This window comes from Plecotus auritus, assembly GCF_963455305.1.
Source record: "Plecotus auritus genome assembly, chromosome: 15".
NCBI lineage: Eukaryota > Metazoa > Chordata > Mammalia > Chiroptera > Vespertilionidae > Plecotus > Plecotus auritus.
In genome coordinates, this window is record NC_137781.1 from 11,956,576 (window position 1) to 11,974,451 (window position 17,876).

General features: G+C 57.9%; 1 protein-coding gene across 1 annotated transcript; it reads right to left on the reverse strand.

Annotated features, from left to right (window-relative positions):
- Nucleotides 1-332: 332 nt before the first annotated feature.
- On the reverse strand, nt 333-17,749 carry FES (FES proto-oncogene, tyrosine kinase). The gene is made up of 19 exons (XM_080651684.1): nt 17,560-17,749; nt 16,837-17,055; nt 16,478-16,651; nt 10,447-10,543; nt 10,152-10,335; nt 8,208-8,345; nt 8,009-8,128; nt 7,777-7,899; nt 7,092-7,278; nt 6,888-6,971; nt 6,220-6,429; nt 5,332-5,454; nt 4,907-4,960; nt 3,370-3,488; nt 2,649-2,743; nt 2,422-2,545; nt 1,791-1,948; nt 1,569-1,691; nt 333-688 (listed from the first exon to the last, which is right to left on the reverse strand). Exons 2-19 carry the CDS (start codon nt 17,044-17,046, stop codon nt 546-548), a joined length of 2,466 nt encoding a protein of 821 aa, XP_080507810.1. The 5' UTR covers nt 17,047-17,055; nt 17,560-17,749; the 3' UTR covers nt 333-545.
- Nucleotides 17,750-17,876: the final 127 nt, after the last annotated feature.

Sequence of the window (17,876 nt, forward strand, 5' to 3'; positions counted from 1 at the left end):
CTGCTCCGCACAGCTTGTGTGAGAGAGAAACTCCCTGAGAAGCAATTTCTTTCCCTGCGGCCACGGCGGTCTCCGAGGGAAGCTCTAACTGTCCCCGACCCGCTCCTCTCTCCCGAATCTCACGTGATTGATGCACACATCCGTAGTGTCAGCGGCTCTCTCACATCGATAAGCTCATGACGTTCAGGCCTCATTCCAGACTCGGACATCACACTGACATCCGCACAGGCCCCTCGAACCACGCGGGTTCTGCCCCGTGAACACTGCCCGTCCTCCTTCCTCTGCTCCTCCTAAGACCTGCCCTCCAGGGGAGCGCACATGCCAAGAGCACCAGACGGGCACAAGAGGTTTATTATTTCTGCTTGGAAGAGGAGGCCCTGGCAGGAGCGCAGACGCACAGCCGACCCGGGGCCGCATCCCCGCCGGCGGCACAGATGCCGGGGGCTGGAGTCCGACCTGTGAAGGGGCGCCCAGGCTGTGAGCCGGAGCTGGGGAGGAGGCACAGTATCGCAGGCAGAGGCCACCGCCGGAGCAGCGGGCCGGCCTCACCGATGCCGCTTTCGGATGCTCTGCAGCTCCTGGTAGATGGTGCCGAAGCTGGGCCGCTCCCCGGGCTCGTAGGCCCAGCACTGCTCCATGAGTCTGAACACGGCGTCGGGGCACAGCTCCGGGCAGGGCAGGCGGCCCCCTGAGGACGAGCAGGGACGGGCGTGAGGAGGGAGTCTGAGGGCCCCTCGCAGCCCCGGGGCACCCGTGAGCCATGGGAACTGAGTAAACCGCACTGTTCTTAAGGGGCCTCTCTTTCTCACCAACAGCCCCAAGGACACCGAGGTCCTAATCGCAACCCCACCGTGCGCTAGTTGTGTGACCTCTGCAAGCCTCAGTTTTTCCTTCTGTAAAAGGGACACATTCATTCCCGCCTCACCTGCTGTGCCTGCTCAGTGGCAGCTACAGGACTGACTGACCTTAGTCTGCCCCAGTGAGATGAACGGGAGGTGAGGGGACCCGGAAGAGTCCCCCTGCAGCACAGGGACAAAAGCTTGGGCCCGGCCGGCGTGGCTCAGGGGTTGAGCATTGACCTCTGAACCAGGAGGTCACCGTTCGATTCCCGGTCAGGGCACATGCCGGGTTGCGGGCTCCATCTCCAGTAGGGGGCGTGCAGGAGGCAGCTGATCCATGATTCCCTCTCATCATGGATGTTTCTTTTTTTTTTATTTTTTTTATTTTATTGATTTTTTACAGAGAGGAAGGGAGAGGGATAGAGAGTTAGAAACATCGATGGGAGAGAAACATCGATCAGCTGCCTCTTGCACACCTCCTACCGGGGATGTGCCCGCAACCAAGGTACATGCCCTTGACCGGAATCGAACCTGGGACCCTTGAGTCCGCAGGCCGATGCTCTATCCACTGAGCCAAACCGGTTAGGGCTCATCATTGATGTTTCTATCTCTCTCCCTCTCCCTTCCTCTCTCTCTAAAAATCAATACAAAAATCTTAAAAAAAAACAAAACACCAAAAACACCAAAAACTTGGCTGTGAGGCTGCTGTCACGCTGCGGGCCGCCTTACCCTTTTCGATGAACTCGCGAGTCTGCTGATTGCTGAGGTTGGGGTAGGGAGAGGCCCCCAGGCTGAAGGTCTCCCAGAGCAAGATGCCAAAGCTCCACACGTCGCTCTCGGAGGAATAGCGGCCTGCAAGGGGGCGGGGGGCGTGAGAGGGCCGCCCACGTCCATCGGTCACAGGGCGGTGCGTCCGGGCTGGCACTTGCGGCCTGAGTGCCGTTAGCTTACCGTAGTTAAGAGCCTCAGGTGCTGTCCACTTCACGGGGACTTGCCTGAGGCCCCCCGAGGCGGCGTAGATCCCGTCCTCTTCCTCCCGGGACATCCCGAAGTCACTGATCTTCAGGACGTTCTTCTCCGTGACCAGGCAGTTCCGAGCAGCCAGGTCCCTGGGTGAAGCAGGAAAGGGGCTCACTCCGATGCAGCCCCTGTCACCTGCCTGACCTGGGCCCCCCGGACACACCCATGAACAAAGGCTGCTCTCTGCCCTGGCTGGTGTGGCTCAGTGGATAGAGCGTCGGCCTGCAGACTGAAGGGTCCCAGGTTCCGTTCCAGTCAAGGGCACAGGCCCGGGTTGCAGGCTCGCTGCCCAGTGGGGGGCGTGCAGGAGGCAGCGATCGATGATTCTCTCTCATCATTGATATTTCTCTCTCTCTGTCCCTTACCTTCCTCTCTGAAATTAAAAAGAAAAAAGACTGCTCTCTGCCCTGGGACTCATGGTCCACGGGAGAGGCGAACCCCAGCACTGGAGCTGGACCTGCTGGTGAATGAGGGGTGTTGGGTGACAGCACAGCCTGAACTTGGGGAGCTACAGGGAGGGGCGACAGGGGAGTCAGGGCTGCGTGGGGCGCTCCCCGCTCACCGGTGGATGCAGCCCTTGCTCTCCAGGTACTCCATGCCCGCGGCGGCATCCCCCACCATCTGCAGCAGAGTCTTCATCCGAAGCCGGGCTCCCTCAGTCCGAAGGAAGGTCAAGAAGTCGCCCCCTGGGGGTGGATGGGGGAAGCCTCGCTGAGCCTCCTGCGGGGGGGGGGGGGGGGCGGCCCAGGGGGCTGAGGTCCCCACCCCTGGAGCTGGCCCTGGGCTCACCCTGCACCAGCTCCATGACGATGTAGATGGGCTGTTTCTGGGTACAGACGCCAATGAGACGCACGATGTTGGGGTGGCTGTACTGCTTCAGGATCCTGGCGGGCAGTGCTGCTTCAGCTCCCCCCGTGGGGGCTTCTACATCCTACCCAAGCCCCAGCGACCCCAGGGACCCCCAGGAACCCCAGGGACCCCAGGAACCCCAGGGAACCACAGGGACCCCAGGGACCCCAGGGAGCCCGAGGAATCCCAGGGAACCCCAGGAACCCCAGGGAACCACAGGGACCCCAGGAACCCCAGGGACCCCAGGGACCCCAGGAACCCCAGGGAGCCCCAGGAACCCCAGGGAACCCCAGGGACCCCAGGAACCCCAGGAACCCCAGGGACCCCAGGGAACCCCAGGGAGCCCCAGGGACCCCAGGAACCCCAGGGAACCCCAGGAACCCCAGGGACCCCAGGAACCCCAGGGAACCCAGGGACCCCAGGAACCCCAGGGAGCCCGAGGGAGGACGGGAAAGGGCAGCAGAAGAGCGAGCGTGGCCTATGAGGTCAGGAGGCCTGGACACGTGACCTCGGGGGGGGCGGTCACTGAGCCTCAACCCCTCTGCCCTGGTGGGGGGTCTGTGAGGATGACATGGCACCACGGAAGTCAGGCTCTCCATGTCACCGTGCCCAGAGGAACCCTTGCATGGGCCACTGCGGTGACCACCGTTTCATCACCTACCTGGCTTCCTGCAGAAACTTGGCCTTGAGGTCAGGCGGCAGCGTCTCTCGACAGGATTTCACCGCCACCAGGGTGTTGTCCACTCGCAGGCGCCCGCTGAACACTTCGCCAAAGTTCCCCTGCAGCGGGGCTGGGTTCCTACCCATCCTCTCTGGACCACAGTCCCCTTGTCTCCGGGGACAGCCCTTCGGATCCCCACCCGCCCTTTGCTCAGCGCCCCATCCTGGCTCTCTATTTAGCCCTGGTTGGGGGACCGAGGGAGTACACATGGGACAGGCAGAGAATGTCACCTCTGACGTGTTCACTAAAGAGAAGTGACATGGACAATGCAAAAGCCACTTTCCGCCCGGCCGGTGTGGCTCAGTGGTTGGGCGTCAACCTAGGAACCAGGAGGTCATGGTTTGATTCCCTGTCAGGGCTCATGCCCGGGTGGCGGGCTCAATCCCCAATGGGGGGTGTGCAGGAGGCAGCCGATCCATGATTCTCTCTCATCATCAATGTTTCTCTCTCTCTCCCTCTCCCTTCCTCTCTGAAATCAATAAAAATATATATATTTTAAAAACACAACAAAAATAGCAAAAGCCACTTTCCCTTGGGTTGGAAAAGCCTTGTGATCTTTAGGAAACTGCCTTCTTTCCTAAGCACGTACTTTATTTATTTATTTATTTTTTTAAAGGCAATGGCAGTTATTCACTTTCTTTTTTTTTTAAAATATATTTTATTGATATTTCACAGAGAGGAAGGGAGAGGGATAGAGAGCTAGAAACATCGATGAGAGAGAAACATCGATCAGCTGCCTCCTGCACACCTCCCACTGGGGATGTGCCCGCAACCAAGGTACATGCCCTTGACCGGGATCGAACCTGGGACCCTTTAGTCCGCAGGCCGATGCTCTATCCACTGAGCCACACCGGTTTCGGCGCTAAGCACGTATTTTATAGCTCCCAGGAGCACGGTGCATCTCCTCTTGCACACCAGAGCTCCCTGGGGAGGCGGGGTGGGGTGGGAATGAAGGGGCCCTGTGGGGTGGGGAGGCAGAGCCCTGTGGGGTGGGGAGGCAGAGCCCTGTGGGTGGGGAGGCAGAGCCCTGTGGGGTGGGGAGGCAGGGCCTGTGAGGTGGGGGGGGAGGCAGGGCCTGTGAGGTGTGGGGGGGTAGGGCCTGTGAGGTGGGGTGGGGAGGCAGAGCCCTGTGGGGTGGGGTGGCAGGGCCTGTGAGGTGTGTGGGGAGGCAGAGTCTGTGAGGTGGGGTGGGGAGGCAGAGCCCTGTGGAGTGGGGTGGCAGGGCCTGTGAGGTGTGTGGGGGGGTAGGGCCTGGAATAGGGGGGGTGCCAGCAGCAGGGACTTTCCTCGTTTCCTGCAGAATGGTGCATGGTGGTGGCTGGGAGGGGAGCAGGGTACAAGCTGGGGATCAGAGAGGCATGGAGGCAGAAGAGCTCTGGGAGGGGGGCCTCGGTGTGACTCGGGGGGGGGGGGGGCAGGGGCTGAAAGAAAGGGGGACAACGCAGGCATCCAGGAGGCCGCAGGGCACTCAACTCACCCGCCCAATCTGCTCGCCCAACACCAGGTCCTCGTGGTTCAGCGCCCACTTGTCCTGGGGAAGGGGGGGGTGGTCAGAAGCTAGGGAAGGGAAGGGTACGGGGCCCTGCGAGGACTGAACATCTCCCAGCAAGGCTCCATCTGTCATTTCTTGGTGCCTCGGTTGGTTAGTCTGTAACATGGGGGTTGGACCCTATCAGGATCCCACTCGGATAATTTCGGGGACCAGGGAGGGGCTCTGACTGGGAGAGCGCCAGCCTGTGAATGGGAGTGGCCTTGACCTTCCAAATCCAGCAGGTGGCTGCCCCGTATGGAGACCAGAGACTGGGGACCTGGAAAGGCCCTCCTTGCCCCGATTCGTTGGGCCTGAACCCTGCTCCCCAAGGCCTGCTGTGGGCAGGGTGGGCGGCCGGGGCGCAGGCTTACCTTGGGCACAGCCCTGCTCAGGACAACGCCGCTCTTCTTGGTGAGGGGCTGCTGGGAGCGCAGCAGGTGGTCGATGAGCAAGGGGATGCTGGGGAAGCCATCGCCTTCCAGTCGGTACAGGTTCTGTGGGGCAGGGGTCCTGGGGTCAGCAGCCTCCACTGCTGAGGGGACCTGAGCCCTGGGGCGGGGGGGGGGAGGGGGGAGCAGCAGGGTCTGCCCAGGAAGAGAAGCAGAGACACTGCAGGAAGGCATAACCTGCCCGGCTGGTGTGGCTCAGTGGCTGAGCGTCGACCTATGAACCAGGAGGTCATGGTTCGATTCCCGGTCAGGGCACATGCCCGGGTTGTGGGCTCATTCCCCAGTGTGGGGTATGCAGGAGGCAGCTGATCCATGATTCTCTCTCATCATTGATGTTTCTATCTCTCTCTCCCTCTCCCTTCCTCGCTGAAATCAATAAAAACATGTTAAAAAAAAAAAAAAAAAAGGAAGGAAGGAGGGCAGGGAGGGAGGAAAAAAGAAAGGCATAACCCAGGGGTGGGCAAACTTTTTGACTCGAGGGCCACAATGGGTTCTTAAACTGGACCGGAGGGCCGGAACAAAAGCATGGATGGAGTGTTTGTGTGAACTAATATAAATTCAAAGTAAAGGAGCGGAGGGGAGAGCAAGAGAACCGGATAGAACAGCCGGATCCGGCCCGCGGGCCGTAGTTTGCCCAAGGCTGGCATAACCTCATGGCGCCCCATATGCCTGCTCCCCTCCTTCGGGGAGAACCCGCACTGAAGGCTTAAGCCTGTTTGGCGGCAGGAACTGGGGGGGTCTCTGTGGCCTGGGCCGCTCTGCCGGGGAGGCACCCCTCCCACCCTGGCGAGGCCACCCCCTGGCACTCACGTCGGCAGACTGGATGATGAAGTGCCGGGGCTGGCCCTCCCACAGCACGGACAGCACATAGTCCTGCTTGCCCTGGCTCTCCCGCACCAGGAAGTCCCCGGACTGTGTCAGCAGCTCCGTCACCTCTGCCCGCGGGATGGCCCCGTGGTACCACAGCTGCTCGTGCAGGGGCTTCTGTACCTCGGGGACGAGCTGCAGCGGTGGGGGGAGCTGGGGAGGGGCAGGGGAGGAGCGAGGGGGTGACCACGAGGCCAGCTGGGGGTCAGCAGGGTGTCTGTCTCACATGCCCCAGAGCAGGCTGCTGAGGATGGCGCCGGCTCGGCTCGCTCCAGGCAGAGCTGCCATGGGAAGCCGGGCTGGCTGGCCCCATACCACGCTTTTTCCTTTCACACCAGGCCACAGCCCCCCCCTCCCAGAGCAGGAAGAGCTGTGAGGTAAGCAAGGCTGCAGGTCCCTCCAGCACTGTGGTGGCAGAAGGAAGGGGAGAGGGTTGGCAGGATCTGGGGACACCTACGCCCGGACACCCAATAAAAGTAGCCTGGGCAGATCCTTCTCTCTACTTGGGCAACCCATGTGGGAGGGGCTCAGGGGGCATCCCTGAGATCCGGGCTGGCCCACCCCGTGGAGAAGGGGCAGGCAGAGGCGTGGGCCGGCCAGGCCTCACTCACCGAGAACTTGGGGCGAAAGATTCCTGAGATGTGGCTCTTAAGGATCTCCAGGGTGGGCGTCCTTCCCCCTTCCCGCTCCGGCTCCTGAGGCCAGGGACAGACGTCAGCGGGTGGCCAGGCTTGGGGAGGGGGAGGGCGAAAATGAGGAGCTCGGCCTGGGCAGGCCGGCAGGGTGGCCCCGCGGGTGGGTGGGGGGGCGCTCACCGAGGACGACGTGGAGTGGCGGTCATCCTGCAGCAGGGGCACGGGCGGCGGCTCGCCAGGGCCCAGCCGCTCCAGCTTGGCCTGCAGCAGCTCCTGCTGGGCCTGCAGCTTGGCCTGGCTGCACAGCGCCACCTGCAGCCCCTGCAGCTCCTCCTGCAGCACCTGCCTCTTGCTCAGCAGGTAAACCCTGCAGGCAGGCAGGTGGCAGGGGAGAGAGGCTCAGCCTGCAGCAGCGGCCGGCAGCGGCAGCGGGGGGGAGAGGCTCAGCCTGCAGCAGCGGCCGGCAGCGGCAGTGGGGGGAGAGGCTCAGCCTGCAGCGGCGGCCGGCAGCGGCAGCGGGGGGAGAGGCTCAGCCTGCAGCGGCGGCCGGCAGCGGCAGCGGGGGGGTCGGGGGGGGAGAGGCTCAGCCTGCAGCAGCAGCCGGCAGCGGCAGCGGCAGTGGGGGGAGAGGCTCAGCCTGCAGCAGCGGCCGGCAGCGGCAGCGGGGGGAGAGGCTCAGCCTGCAGCAGCGGCCGGCAGCGGCAGCGGGGAGAGGCTCAGCCTGCAGCAGCGGCCGGCAGCGGCAGCGGGGGGAGAGGCTCAGCCTGCAGCAGCGGCCGGCAGCGGCAGCGGGGGGAGAGGCTCAGCCTGCAGCAGCGGCCGGCAGGGAGGGTGGGTGGGAGCTGCCGTAGGTGGGATCACTCACCGCTGCCGCGGGTGGATGGCCTGCTCCTCGTGCCGGAGCTCACGCTGCAGCTGAGTGACCGCCTCCTGCCGGCTGAGCACCGTCCGGGTGGCCACAGCCAGCTCCTCGGTCACTGACGTCAGCCTGTGCCAGAAGGAAGGGCAGGGTTGGAGCCGCCCCTCCGACGCACGCTGCAGGGCCAGGCAAGCCGCCCGCTGTGTGTGCACAGTGCCCGCCCCGTGCCTGCACCCACGAGTGCTGCACGCTCTCCACCGTCAGCTCATTCAACTGCAGCTCCCCCGGCTCCAGGGCTTCGCCCTCCTCCAGCAGCGACTCGTCAAAGGTGACGCAGGGTGGGACATCAGGGAGGGACCTGCGGGGGGACAGGGCCCCATCAGGGAACAGGCCAGCAGCTGCGGTGCGGTGCCGGGCAGGGCCGAGGAGGGGCTTACCCATACTGCCGCAGGAAGCCGTGGTACTCGGCCTCGGGCTGGATGCGGGCAGCGGCTGCAGCCATCTCCTGGTGAATGGCCACCACCTCTTCCTGCACCAGGCTGCTAATCTCCAGGTATTCCTGCAGGATCTCCTTCCTACCCCCCCGACGGGACCCGGGTCAGCCGGGCCTCGGGCCTGGGCAAGGCTGGGAAGCTGGGGGCTCGACTCTGGGCTGGGAGTCAGTGGTGGGGTTGAGCCCCCACCTCCTCATTTACCAGCCAAATGACCAGTCCACAAGGCAAACTGCTGACCATCTCCTGACCTTCGCTCCCTGTTTATGTGTAACGGGGGTGCTGGGAGAGGGAATGGGGGCCCAGTGAGACTGTGCACGGTCTGCAGTACACAAGATGAACGTGCCGGTTAAAAGTGAGCTACAGTCCTAGCCGGTGTGGCTCAGTGGATAGAGCGTCGGCCTGCGGACTGAAAGGTCCCAGGTTCGATTCCGGTCAAGGGCATGTACCTTAGTTGCGGGCACATCCCCAGTAGGAGGTGTGCAGGAGGCAGCTGATGGATGTTTCTAACTCTCTCTCTCCCTTCCTCTCTGTAAAAAAATCAATAAAATATATATTTTTTTAAAAAAGTGAGCTACAGTCCTAGCCGGTGTTGCTCAGTGGATAGAGCATTGGCCTGCGGACTGAAGGGTCCCGGGTTCGATTCCAATCAAGGGCACCTGCCCAGGTTACAGATTCACTCCCCAGTAGGGGGCGTGCAGGAGGCAGCCGATCCATGATTCTCTCTCATCATTGATGTTTCTATCTCTCTCTCCCTCTCCCTTCCTCTCTGACATCAATAAAAATACATTTTAAAAAAAGTGAGCTACAATCACGCCTGCATCAGCCATCGATGTGCTGTGACCCCCACCTTGATGTCTCCAGTCCCAGCACCTCCCCAGAGCCCCAGTCTCAAGGGCCCATCTACGTACTCAGACGCCCCGTTGGACACCCAATTCCACTTGTTGAAAAAGGAAATTCCTTTTCTTGTCTCCTGAACCTGGAACCTGTTTCTCCCCTAGCCTTCTCTAACGGCGCCTGTGTCTTCCCGGTGCTCGGGGCCAAATCCCCCGAGGCATCTGAACTCTCTCTCACACCCCACTTCCAGTCCATAAGGTAATCCCACTTGCACCACTTTCCTCATACACCCAGGCCTGGCCACTTCTGTCCCCCGGGGGCCCGACAGCCACGGGCTGTGGTCTGGATTATTGCAGACGCCTCCTGTCTGGTCCTCCCCGCCCTTGGCTTTGCCCCCGCCCCCCCAAGGTCTAGTCTCAACACAGCCACAGTCCTTACAGTGGCCGCTGGACCCTCTACAACCCAGCAGTCCCCAAGCCTGGACAGCTGCAGCCCCGCGTCTGACTCAGCCCTCCCCTGACTCTGTACAGGTCACCCCGGCCTCCTTGCTTTCCCCTCATTTCCGGCCATCGCCCACCTCAGGGCCTTTGCACCTGCTGCTCCCTCTTCCTGGGTGGCCTTTCTCCAGCAGCCCCTGGCTCACTCCTGCGCCTCCGCGGCTTTTTCAGACCCACTCTGTTTAAGGCTGTCTCCCCACGCCCCTTTCATTTCTGTTTTCTTCAGAACACTGGTCGCTTCTCATATGCTTTTTATTTTGCTTACTGACTTCCTTTTCTCTCTACCCTGACGTGAATGATCTTAGAGGATAGGTATTTTTCGCTGCTGTATCCCAGAGCCCTAGAATGATCTCCATAAATATAACAAACCTGTCATAAGGGGCCCTGGGATAATGTAATTCAGGTATAAATTGAATGGCTCCAATCCTCAGCCCAAGGCCTGTCCCACGTGATTCTACGACCATCACTGACACAGGACTGACTTCTCTGGACCCTGCCTCTGGGCACGGGGGCAGGGTGAGGGGGCTGTGACGGGATGGGGCGGGCCCGGGCTCACAGGATGCATGCCATCTCCTGGTGCAGGTCCTGCAGCGACTGGAGCAGGCCGGGCAGCATGAGCTGGTGGTGGTGCTGGTGGTGCAGCTGCGCAGCCCGCACGCCAAGCACGTAGCGGTTGTGATGAGCGAAGAGCTTCCACAGGCTGCGCACGTACTTGTCCTTGGCCTTGTCGCGGTCCTTGTCTGCCAGGTTAAGGGAAGGGGGTGTGGGTGACAGCACAGGGGCCAGGGCAGCCCCCCCCCCCCCCCCCCGCTCCCCGGGCACCTGTGGACGGTCCGAGGGAAGCCACACACCTTTGCTGGCCTCCTGGTATTTGCGCCGGGCCTGGGCACTGTCCCGCGCCAGGGTTCGGTACTGGTTCTTCAGCTTCTCAATGTCCTGGCTGTGGGTCTGGGGAGAGAGAAGAGGCAGTGTGGCCAGCAGCTCCCCAGGGCAGCAAATCCAAGGCCACCGCCCAGGAAGTGCCGGCGGACCTCTGGGGCCTGACCTCTGTGGCTGAGGCTACGGCAGAGGAGCTGGGCTGAGGACAGCCCAGGGGTGGGGGGGGCAGAGAGAGGACCAGATAGGTTACAACTGCCCCTCCTCGGCCCAGAGGGGTATCTGGTGGCAGCAGGCCCAGCTGCAGGCACATAGAGCTCCACACTGAGAAATGTTCTCTGCTGATGCCATCCTGAAACGATCAATAATTCTTTGACAAGACCTGGAAAGCATATACGCATAACCCATGGACACAGAAAATAGGGTGATGAGGGCCTGGGGCAGGGGCGAGCTGGAAGGGGTCAATGGGGGGTAAAGGGGGACATATGTAATACTTTCCACAATAAAGATTTTTAAAAAAAGAAATTCTTATAAAAATGCTAAAAAAAGAGAAAACCAAGATGGCGGCATAGGTAAACACCTAAACTGCTGCCTCACACAACAATATCAAAACTACAACTAAAAGACAAAACGGACACCATCCAGAACCACAGGAAAGCTGGCTGAGTGGAAATTCTACAACTAGAAGGAAAGAGGAAAGCACATTGAGACTCAGAGGAGCAGCAAAAGGCTGAGGTACGGAGACGCGCACGCGGAGAGGACGGGCGGCTATGTGCACGGGCGGCTGAGAGCGTGGCTGGCTTTCTAAAGCGGGAGGGAAAAGGAAGCTCCAGACTGCACTGAACTCTAGTCCTGGGCAAGACGCTGGGAAACCAGACTCATTCGGGGGGAATCTGGACTGTCAGGAAAAGAGAAAGCACACTGAGACTCAGGAGCTGCAGAAGGCAGAGGTCCGGAGGTGTGCGCACAGAGAGGACTGACTGCTGAATGCACGGGAGGCTGAGTGCGCGGCTGGCTTTCTAAAGCAGGAGGAAGACTGAAGCTCCCGACTGCACTGAACTCCAGTTCCGGACAAGTTTCTGGGAACCCCGACTCATTCAGGGAGAAACTGGACTGACTGGCAGCAGGCAAAACTCGAGGGCGGCTTTCTCTCAGAGGTGCTTGCAGCTATTACCGAGGGACACTGAGACCCAGGGACCTCATAGGGCAGAGCTGACAGGAAGCCAAGGCTGTCTGCTCCACCCTGAGACTCCACCCCATCCAAGCTGAGCACAGAGGCTTTTGCAATTTTGCAAGTCTTGTCTCATAAGGGTGTCTCCAGCATAGAAGTTCTCCCAGCATAGACACAGCTGATCCTCACAGCCAATTGGCCTGCAGGTCAATTCCTCCCAGTGATACCAACAACAATCAAGACTTAACTACAACAAGGCTGAGCACACAGTCCACAAAGGGGTGCACCAAGCGTGTCCACCTCAGGTAACTGGGGAGGCTGAGCCACTGGGCCCTATAGGACACCTAGCACACAAAGCTACTCTACCAACTCAGGGAAGCAACGAAAATATGGAGACAAAGAAACAGATCACAAATTAAAGAAATGGTGGAAAGCAAATTACTGGATATAGAGTTCAAAACCACGGTTATAAGGTTTTTCAAGAATTTCCTAGAAAAGGCTGATAAATATAGTGAGACCCTTGAGGATATGAAAAAGGACCAATAGAAATTAAACATACACTGACTGAAATAAAAAATATTGTACAGAGACCTAACAGCAGACTAGAGGACCGCAAGAATCAAGTCAAAGAGTTGAAATACAAAGAAGCAAAAAAACACTCAGCCAGAAAAGCAAAAAGAAAAAAGAATCCAAAAAGTTGAAGATAGTGTAAGGAGCCTCTGGGACAACCTCAAGAGTACCAACATCCGAATTATGGGGGTGCCAGAAGAAGAGAGAGAGCAAGATATTGAAAACCTATTGGAAGAAATAATGACCAAAAACTTCCCCCACCTGGTGAAAGAAATAGACTTACAAGTCCAGGAAGCACAGAGAACCCCAAACAAAAGGAATCCAAAGAGGACCACACCAAGACACATCATAATTAAAATGCCAAGAGCAAAAGACAAAGAGAGAATCTTAAAAGCAGCAAGAGAAAAACAGTTAATTACTTACAAGGGAGCACCCATACGATTGTCAGCTGATTTCTCAACAGAAACTATGCAGGCCAGAAGGGAGTGGCAAGAAATATTCAAAGTGATGAATAGCAAGAACCTACAACCAAGATTACTCTACCCAGCAAAGCTATCATTCAGAATTGAAGGGCAGATAAAGAGCTTCACAGATAAGAAAAAGCTAAAGGAGTTCATCACCACTAAACCAGTATTATATGAAATGCTGAAAGGTATTCTTTTAAGAAGAGGAGGAAGAAGAAAAAGGTAAAGATAAAAATTATGAACAACAAATACATGTCTATCAACAAGTGAATCTAAAAATCAAGTGAATAAAAAATCTGATGAACAGAATAAACTGGTGAATATAATAGAATCAGGGGCATAGAAAGGGAGTGGACTGACAATTCTCGGGGGGAAAGGGGTGTGGGAGGTGCAGGAAGAGACTGGACAAAAATCGTACACCTATGGATGAGGACAGTGTGGGGGAGGTAAGCGCAGAGGGTGGGGTGGGAACCGGGTGGAGGGGAGCTATGGGGGGGAAAAAGAGGAACAATTGTAATAATCTGAACAATAAAGATTTATTAAATTAAAAAAAATAAAATGCTAAAAAAAGAAAAAAATCACCATAAATGAAGGAGTCTGGCAGGGTGAATGACTTAGCTCAGGCTGCCATAACAAAATAGCATAGCTTAAATAGTTTTATTATATTTCTGAGAATAAAATGACTTTCTTGGGGAAAAAATAATAATTCTTGGACAGGGCCCCACATTTTCATTTTGCATTGAGTCCTGCAAGGTGGCAGGAAAAATAGATCGTCGAGACCAGAGTTCTCATCCCAATTCCTGTGCTGAGATACTGGGATGCTGTCGGGCCAGTTCCAGCCTCTCCGAGCCTCAGTTTCCCCATGTGTAACTGAGCCTTTTCGTTCGAGGGCCAGCTGGTGAACATTTTATTATTTTTAATATATTTTTATTGATTTCAGAGAGGAAGGGAGAGGGAGAGAGATAGAAACATCAATGATGAGAGAGAATCCTCCATCAGCTATCTCCTGCACGCCCCCTACTGGGGATCAAGTCTGCGACCCGGGGCATGAGCCCTTGACTGGAATCGAACCCGGGACCCTTCAGTCTGCAGGCTGATGCTCTATCCATTGAGCCAAACCAACCAGGGCCAGTGAACATTTTAGGCATATTTGCCACATAGTCTGTTGCAATTACTCATCTCTGCCTTTGTCACTCGATAGTAGCCATAGGTAATGAGAATAAATGAGTGGGTGTGGCTGTGTGCCAGGAAAACTACCTATAACCACAGGTCATCCTGTTTTTATCTTTATTTTATTATTATTATTATTTTTTAATATATTTTATTGATATTTTATAGAGAGGAAGGAAGGGAGAGGGATAGAGAGCTAGAAACATCGATGAGAGAGAAACATCGATCAGCTGCCTCCTGCACACCTCCCACTGGGGATGTGCCCGCAACCAAGGTACATGCCCCTGACCGGAATCGAACCCGGGACCCTTCAGTCCGCAGGCCGACGCTCTATCCACTGAGCCAAACCGGTTTCGGCTATTTTATTATTATTTTAAAATACATTTTTATTGATTTCAGAGAGGAAGGGAGAGGGAGAGATAGAAACATCAATGATGAGAGAGAATCATTGACTGGCTGCCTCCTGCATGCCCTCCCCCCTGGGAATTGGGTCCACAACCTGGGTATGTGTCCTTGACTGGAATTGAACCCAGCACCCTTCAGTCTGCAGGCTGATGCTCTATCCATTGAGCCAAACCAGCCCAGGCTGGCTAACCCTGGTTTAGATAAGCTTTTGGGGAGAGAGAAGAGTGGGTTGACACTGGCCACCAGGGGCCGCTGTGGGTCCATAGCAAGGCTGGCTTTTGCGCTGGTAGAAGGGGGTGGTACAGGGACCGGACCTGTACATTGAACTAGAACAGCAATTTCAACCTTTTCATCTGATGGCACAGATAAACTAATCACCAGAATTCTGTGGCACACCGAAGAATATATTTTTGCCGGTCTGACAAAAGAAAGAGGGGTAATTTTGATTGACTTACAAAATACTACTACTAATAATAAAAATAGTAATTACTGCCCTAGCTGGTTTGGCTCAGTGGATAGAGTGTCGGCCTGCGGACTGAAAGGTCCCAGGTTCGATTTCAGTCAAGGGCATGGACCTCCGTTATGGGCTCCTCCCTGGCCCTGGTTGGGGCATGCGCCAGAGGCAACCAATCGATGTATTTCAATCACATTGATATTTCTCTCTGTCTTTCCTTCTCTCTTCTACTCTCTCTAAGAATGAATGGAAAATTATCCTCAGGTGAGGATTTAAAAAAGTAATTACCTACCCCTTTGCTCCAAAGTGACTTTTAAGAAAATCAGGTGGCCCTAACCGGTCTGGCTCAGTGGATAGAGCGTCGGCCTGCGGACTGAAAGGTCCCAGGTTCAATTCCGGTCAAGAGCATGTACCTTAGTTGTGGGCACATCCCCAGTAGGGGGTGTGCAGGAAGCAGCTGATCTCTCATCGATGTTTCTAACTATTCCTCTCTGTAAAAAAGATTAAAATATATTTTTTTAAAAATCAGGTGTCTATACTTGTATATAAGGATTTCTGGTACCAAGAATTAACCAGTCAGACACAACCTTATTATGTGACATGACCAGCAAGACGCACTCCATTATATGACATATATGTGTGGTTCAAGACAGGGCATTCACGCTGGATAGCTGTTGTTGTGTTGGCTGCTGTCATTTTTTTCACTTGACAATCTAAGGGAAAAGAGGTCAGTGCCCCTGACTAAACAGTCAGGTATTGCAAGTTTTAAAAATTCCTGTGGTTGCCAAAACCGGTTTGGCTCAGTGGATAGAGCGTCAGCCTGCGGACTGAAAGGTCCCAGGTTCGATTCCGGTCAAGGGCATGTACCTTGGTTGCGGGCACATCCCCAGTGGGAGGTGTGCAGGAGGCAGCTGGTCGATGTTTCTCTCTCATCGATGTTTCTGACTATCTATCACTCTTCCTTCCTCTCTGTAAAAAATCAATAAAATATATTAAAAAAAAAATTCCTGTGGCACCCTAGCTGGTGTGGCTCAGTGGAGAGAGCGTTGGCCTGTGGACAGAAGGGTCCCGGGTTCGATTCTGGTCAAGGGCACATGCCTGGGTTGCAGGCTTGATCCCCAGTAGGGGGCGTACAGGAGGCAGCTGAGCCATGATTCTCTCTCATCATTGGTGTTTCTTTCTCTCTCTCTCTCCCTCTCCCTTCCTCTCTGAAATTGATAAAAATATATTTTAAAAAAATTCTTGTGGCGCACTAGTGGGCCGCAGCAGACCTGTTGAAAATCACTCCATTACAAGGCTGAGACACCCAGATAAACAGCTCCAGGCGCTGGGAGATGAACAGACGGAGGAGCTGGGGCGGATTCGAATGCAGGCAGGCTGACTTCACAGCCCGTCTTTGACCTCTGTGCTCACCTTGTGGTGTCTCTCGGGCCTGGGAGTCCACCCAGGACAAGGACAGACAGACTAGCCCTCATTCTCTCAGCCCCAGAGCCAGCTGGTGTCCTGCGCGCCCCCGGCCATGGCGGGACCCCGCGTCCTTGTGCTCCCAGCACTCTGCCCAGACACACACAGTGACAGAAAATGCACAGGAAGGCCCTGCTGGAGGGCAGCCCAAGAGGCAGCAAACCAGGCGGGAAAGGAAGCGGCGGGGGGCAGGCCTGCGGTCAGGACTTGCACTTCCCTGTGAATCCAGGGGCTCTTGTGCAAAGCCAGCCCTTTCAGCTCAGAGTACAGGCAGGAAGGCCCCGGTGACGCCCAGGACACCCACCCACCTTGGTGAGCTCCTGCTGCAGCTGCTGCCACTGCTCGCTGTAGGTCTTGCGCAGCTGCTGGCGCACGCCGATAAGCAGGCTCAGCTTGCTCAGGGGCCCGGAGTTCAGGTCTTCCGCGTGCTGCCTCAGCAACCGGCTCAGGCCCTCCGTCTGGCTGGTGATCTCTGCCCAGGACTACGGGGCGGGAGGGATCACGGGGAGGGGACAGTGGCTGCGGAGCCTGGGACCGCCCCCTCTCTAACCCTCCCCAGGGGCATTCGGGGAAGGAAGGGCCACCCGATAACCCCCGGGACCCACAGGAATTCCTCGGGCGAGGGCGGGAAGGGGGCGAGGAGGCCCGCGGCCCCCCCGAAGCCCACCTGGCTGATGGGGCTGTCAGAGCCAGCCCGGCTCTGGGCCCCGCTGTCCTGCAGGGACATGTGGTGCAGCAGCCCCGCGTATTCCCGGTCACTCTTGACGCGCTGGGCCATCCACTTCCTCATGCCCTCCAGCAGCCGCAGCTCGGCCTCCTGCATCTGCTGCACGGCCCCGTGGCCCTGCGGGCTGCACAGCTCCGAAGAGAAGCCCATGGTGCTGTTCTGGGGACAGAGAAGCAGAGGCTGTCTGCGGGGAGGCAGCTGCTGGAGACGGAGGCGCAGGGCAGGGCGGCCTGGGGGCTGAGGGCCAAGAGAAGTTGCAGGCAGGCGGGAGGAAGGTGGGGGCCTGTCCTGCTGACGGGCAGTCACAGGCACCAACGCCACCTGGCTTGGGACTGACTCTCACTGCTTCCCGTGTGTCAGGCCTAGGCCGGGGGCCAGGGGTCCGCTCCGCAGTCCTGGAACAGAGCCACCAGGAGGGACCTCCTCCCCGGGCCCTCCCACCCAGCACCCGTTACAGGGGCGCATGCACCCCGGGCCCTTGGCAGGGCCAAGCTCTCCCCAGCAGGTGCCCCAGGTAGCCACAGCCTGGGCCCTGCCCCTGCAGCCACTCCTGTTCCACCCGGTCCTGAGTCTCTTGTCTGCCTGCTGAGCCCCAGCCCCTGCTCCTGGGCCACCCCCTCTGCCTGCCTCCTGGGCCTTGGCTAGGAGTTACCCCTCACTCACGGCTGGGCAGCTGCTCCAGGGGGCGCAGAGGGCTGACTTAGGCCCAGCCAACTGGCCAGTTCCTGATTCGGTGCTTCCTCCTCCCGCGGTTTCAGTTGGCTCAGGCCCCGGGGCGGGCCGCTGAGGGGAAGGGGCGGGCAGTAGCCCCCAGGCCTGCCAGGCCCTCCTGCCCAGCCCCAGCTCCAGCCGCAGAAACGGAAGGGAGGAGGGCTGGGGAAGAATAGCCCTGCAGAGGGCAGCCTGGGCCAGCGATCCCCGGCCTGGGGTGGGGATGGAGCGGCCCCAGGGTGCCTAGGAGGGGCGGCACAGAGAGGCTG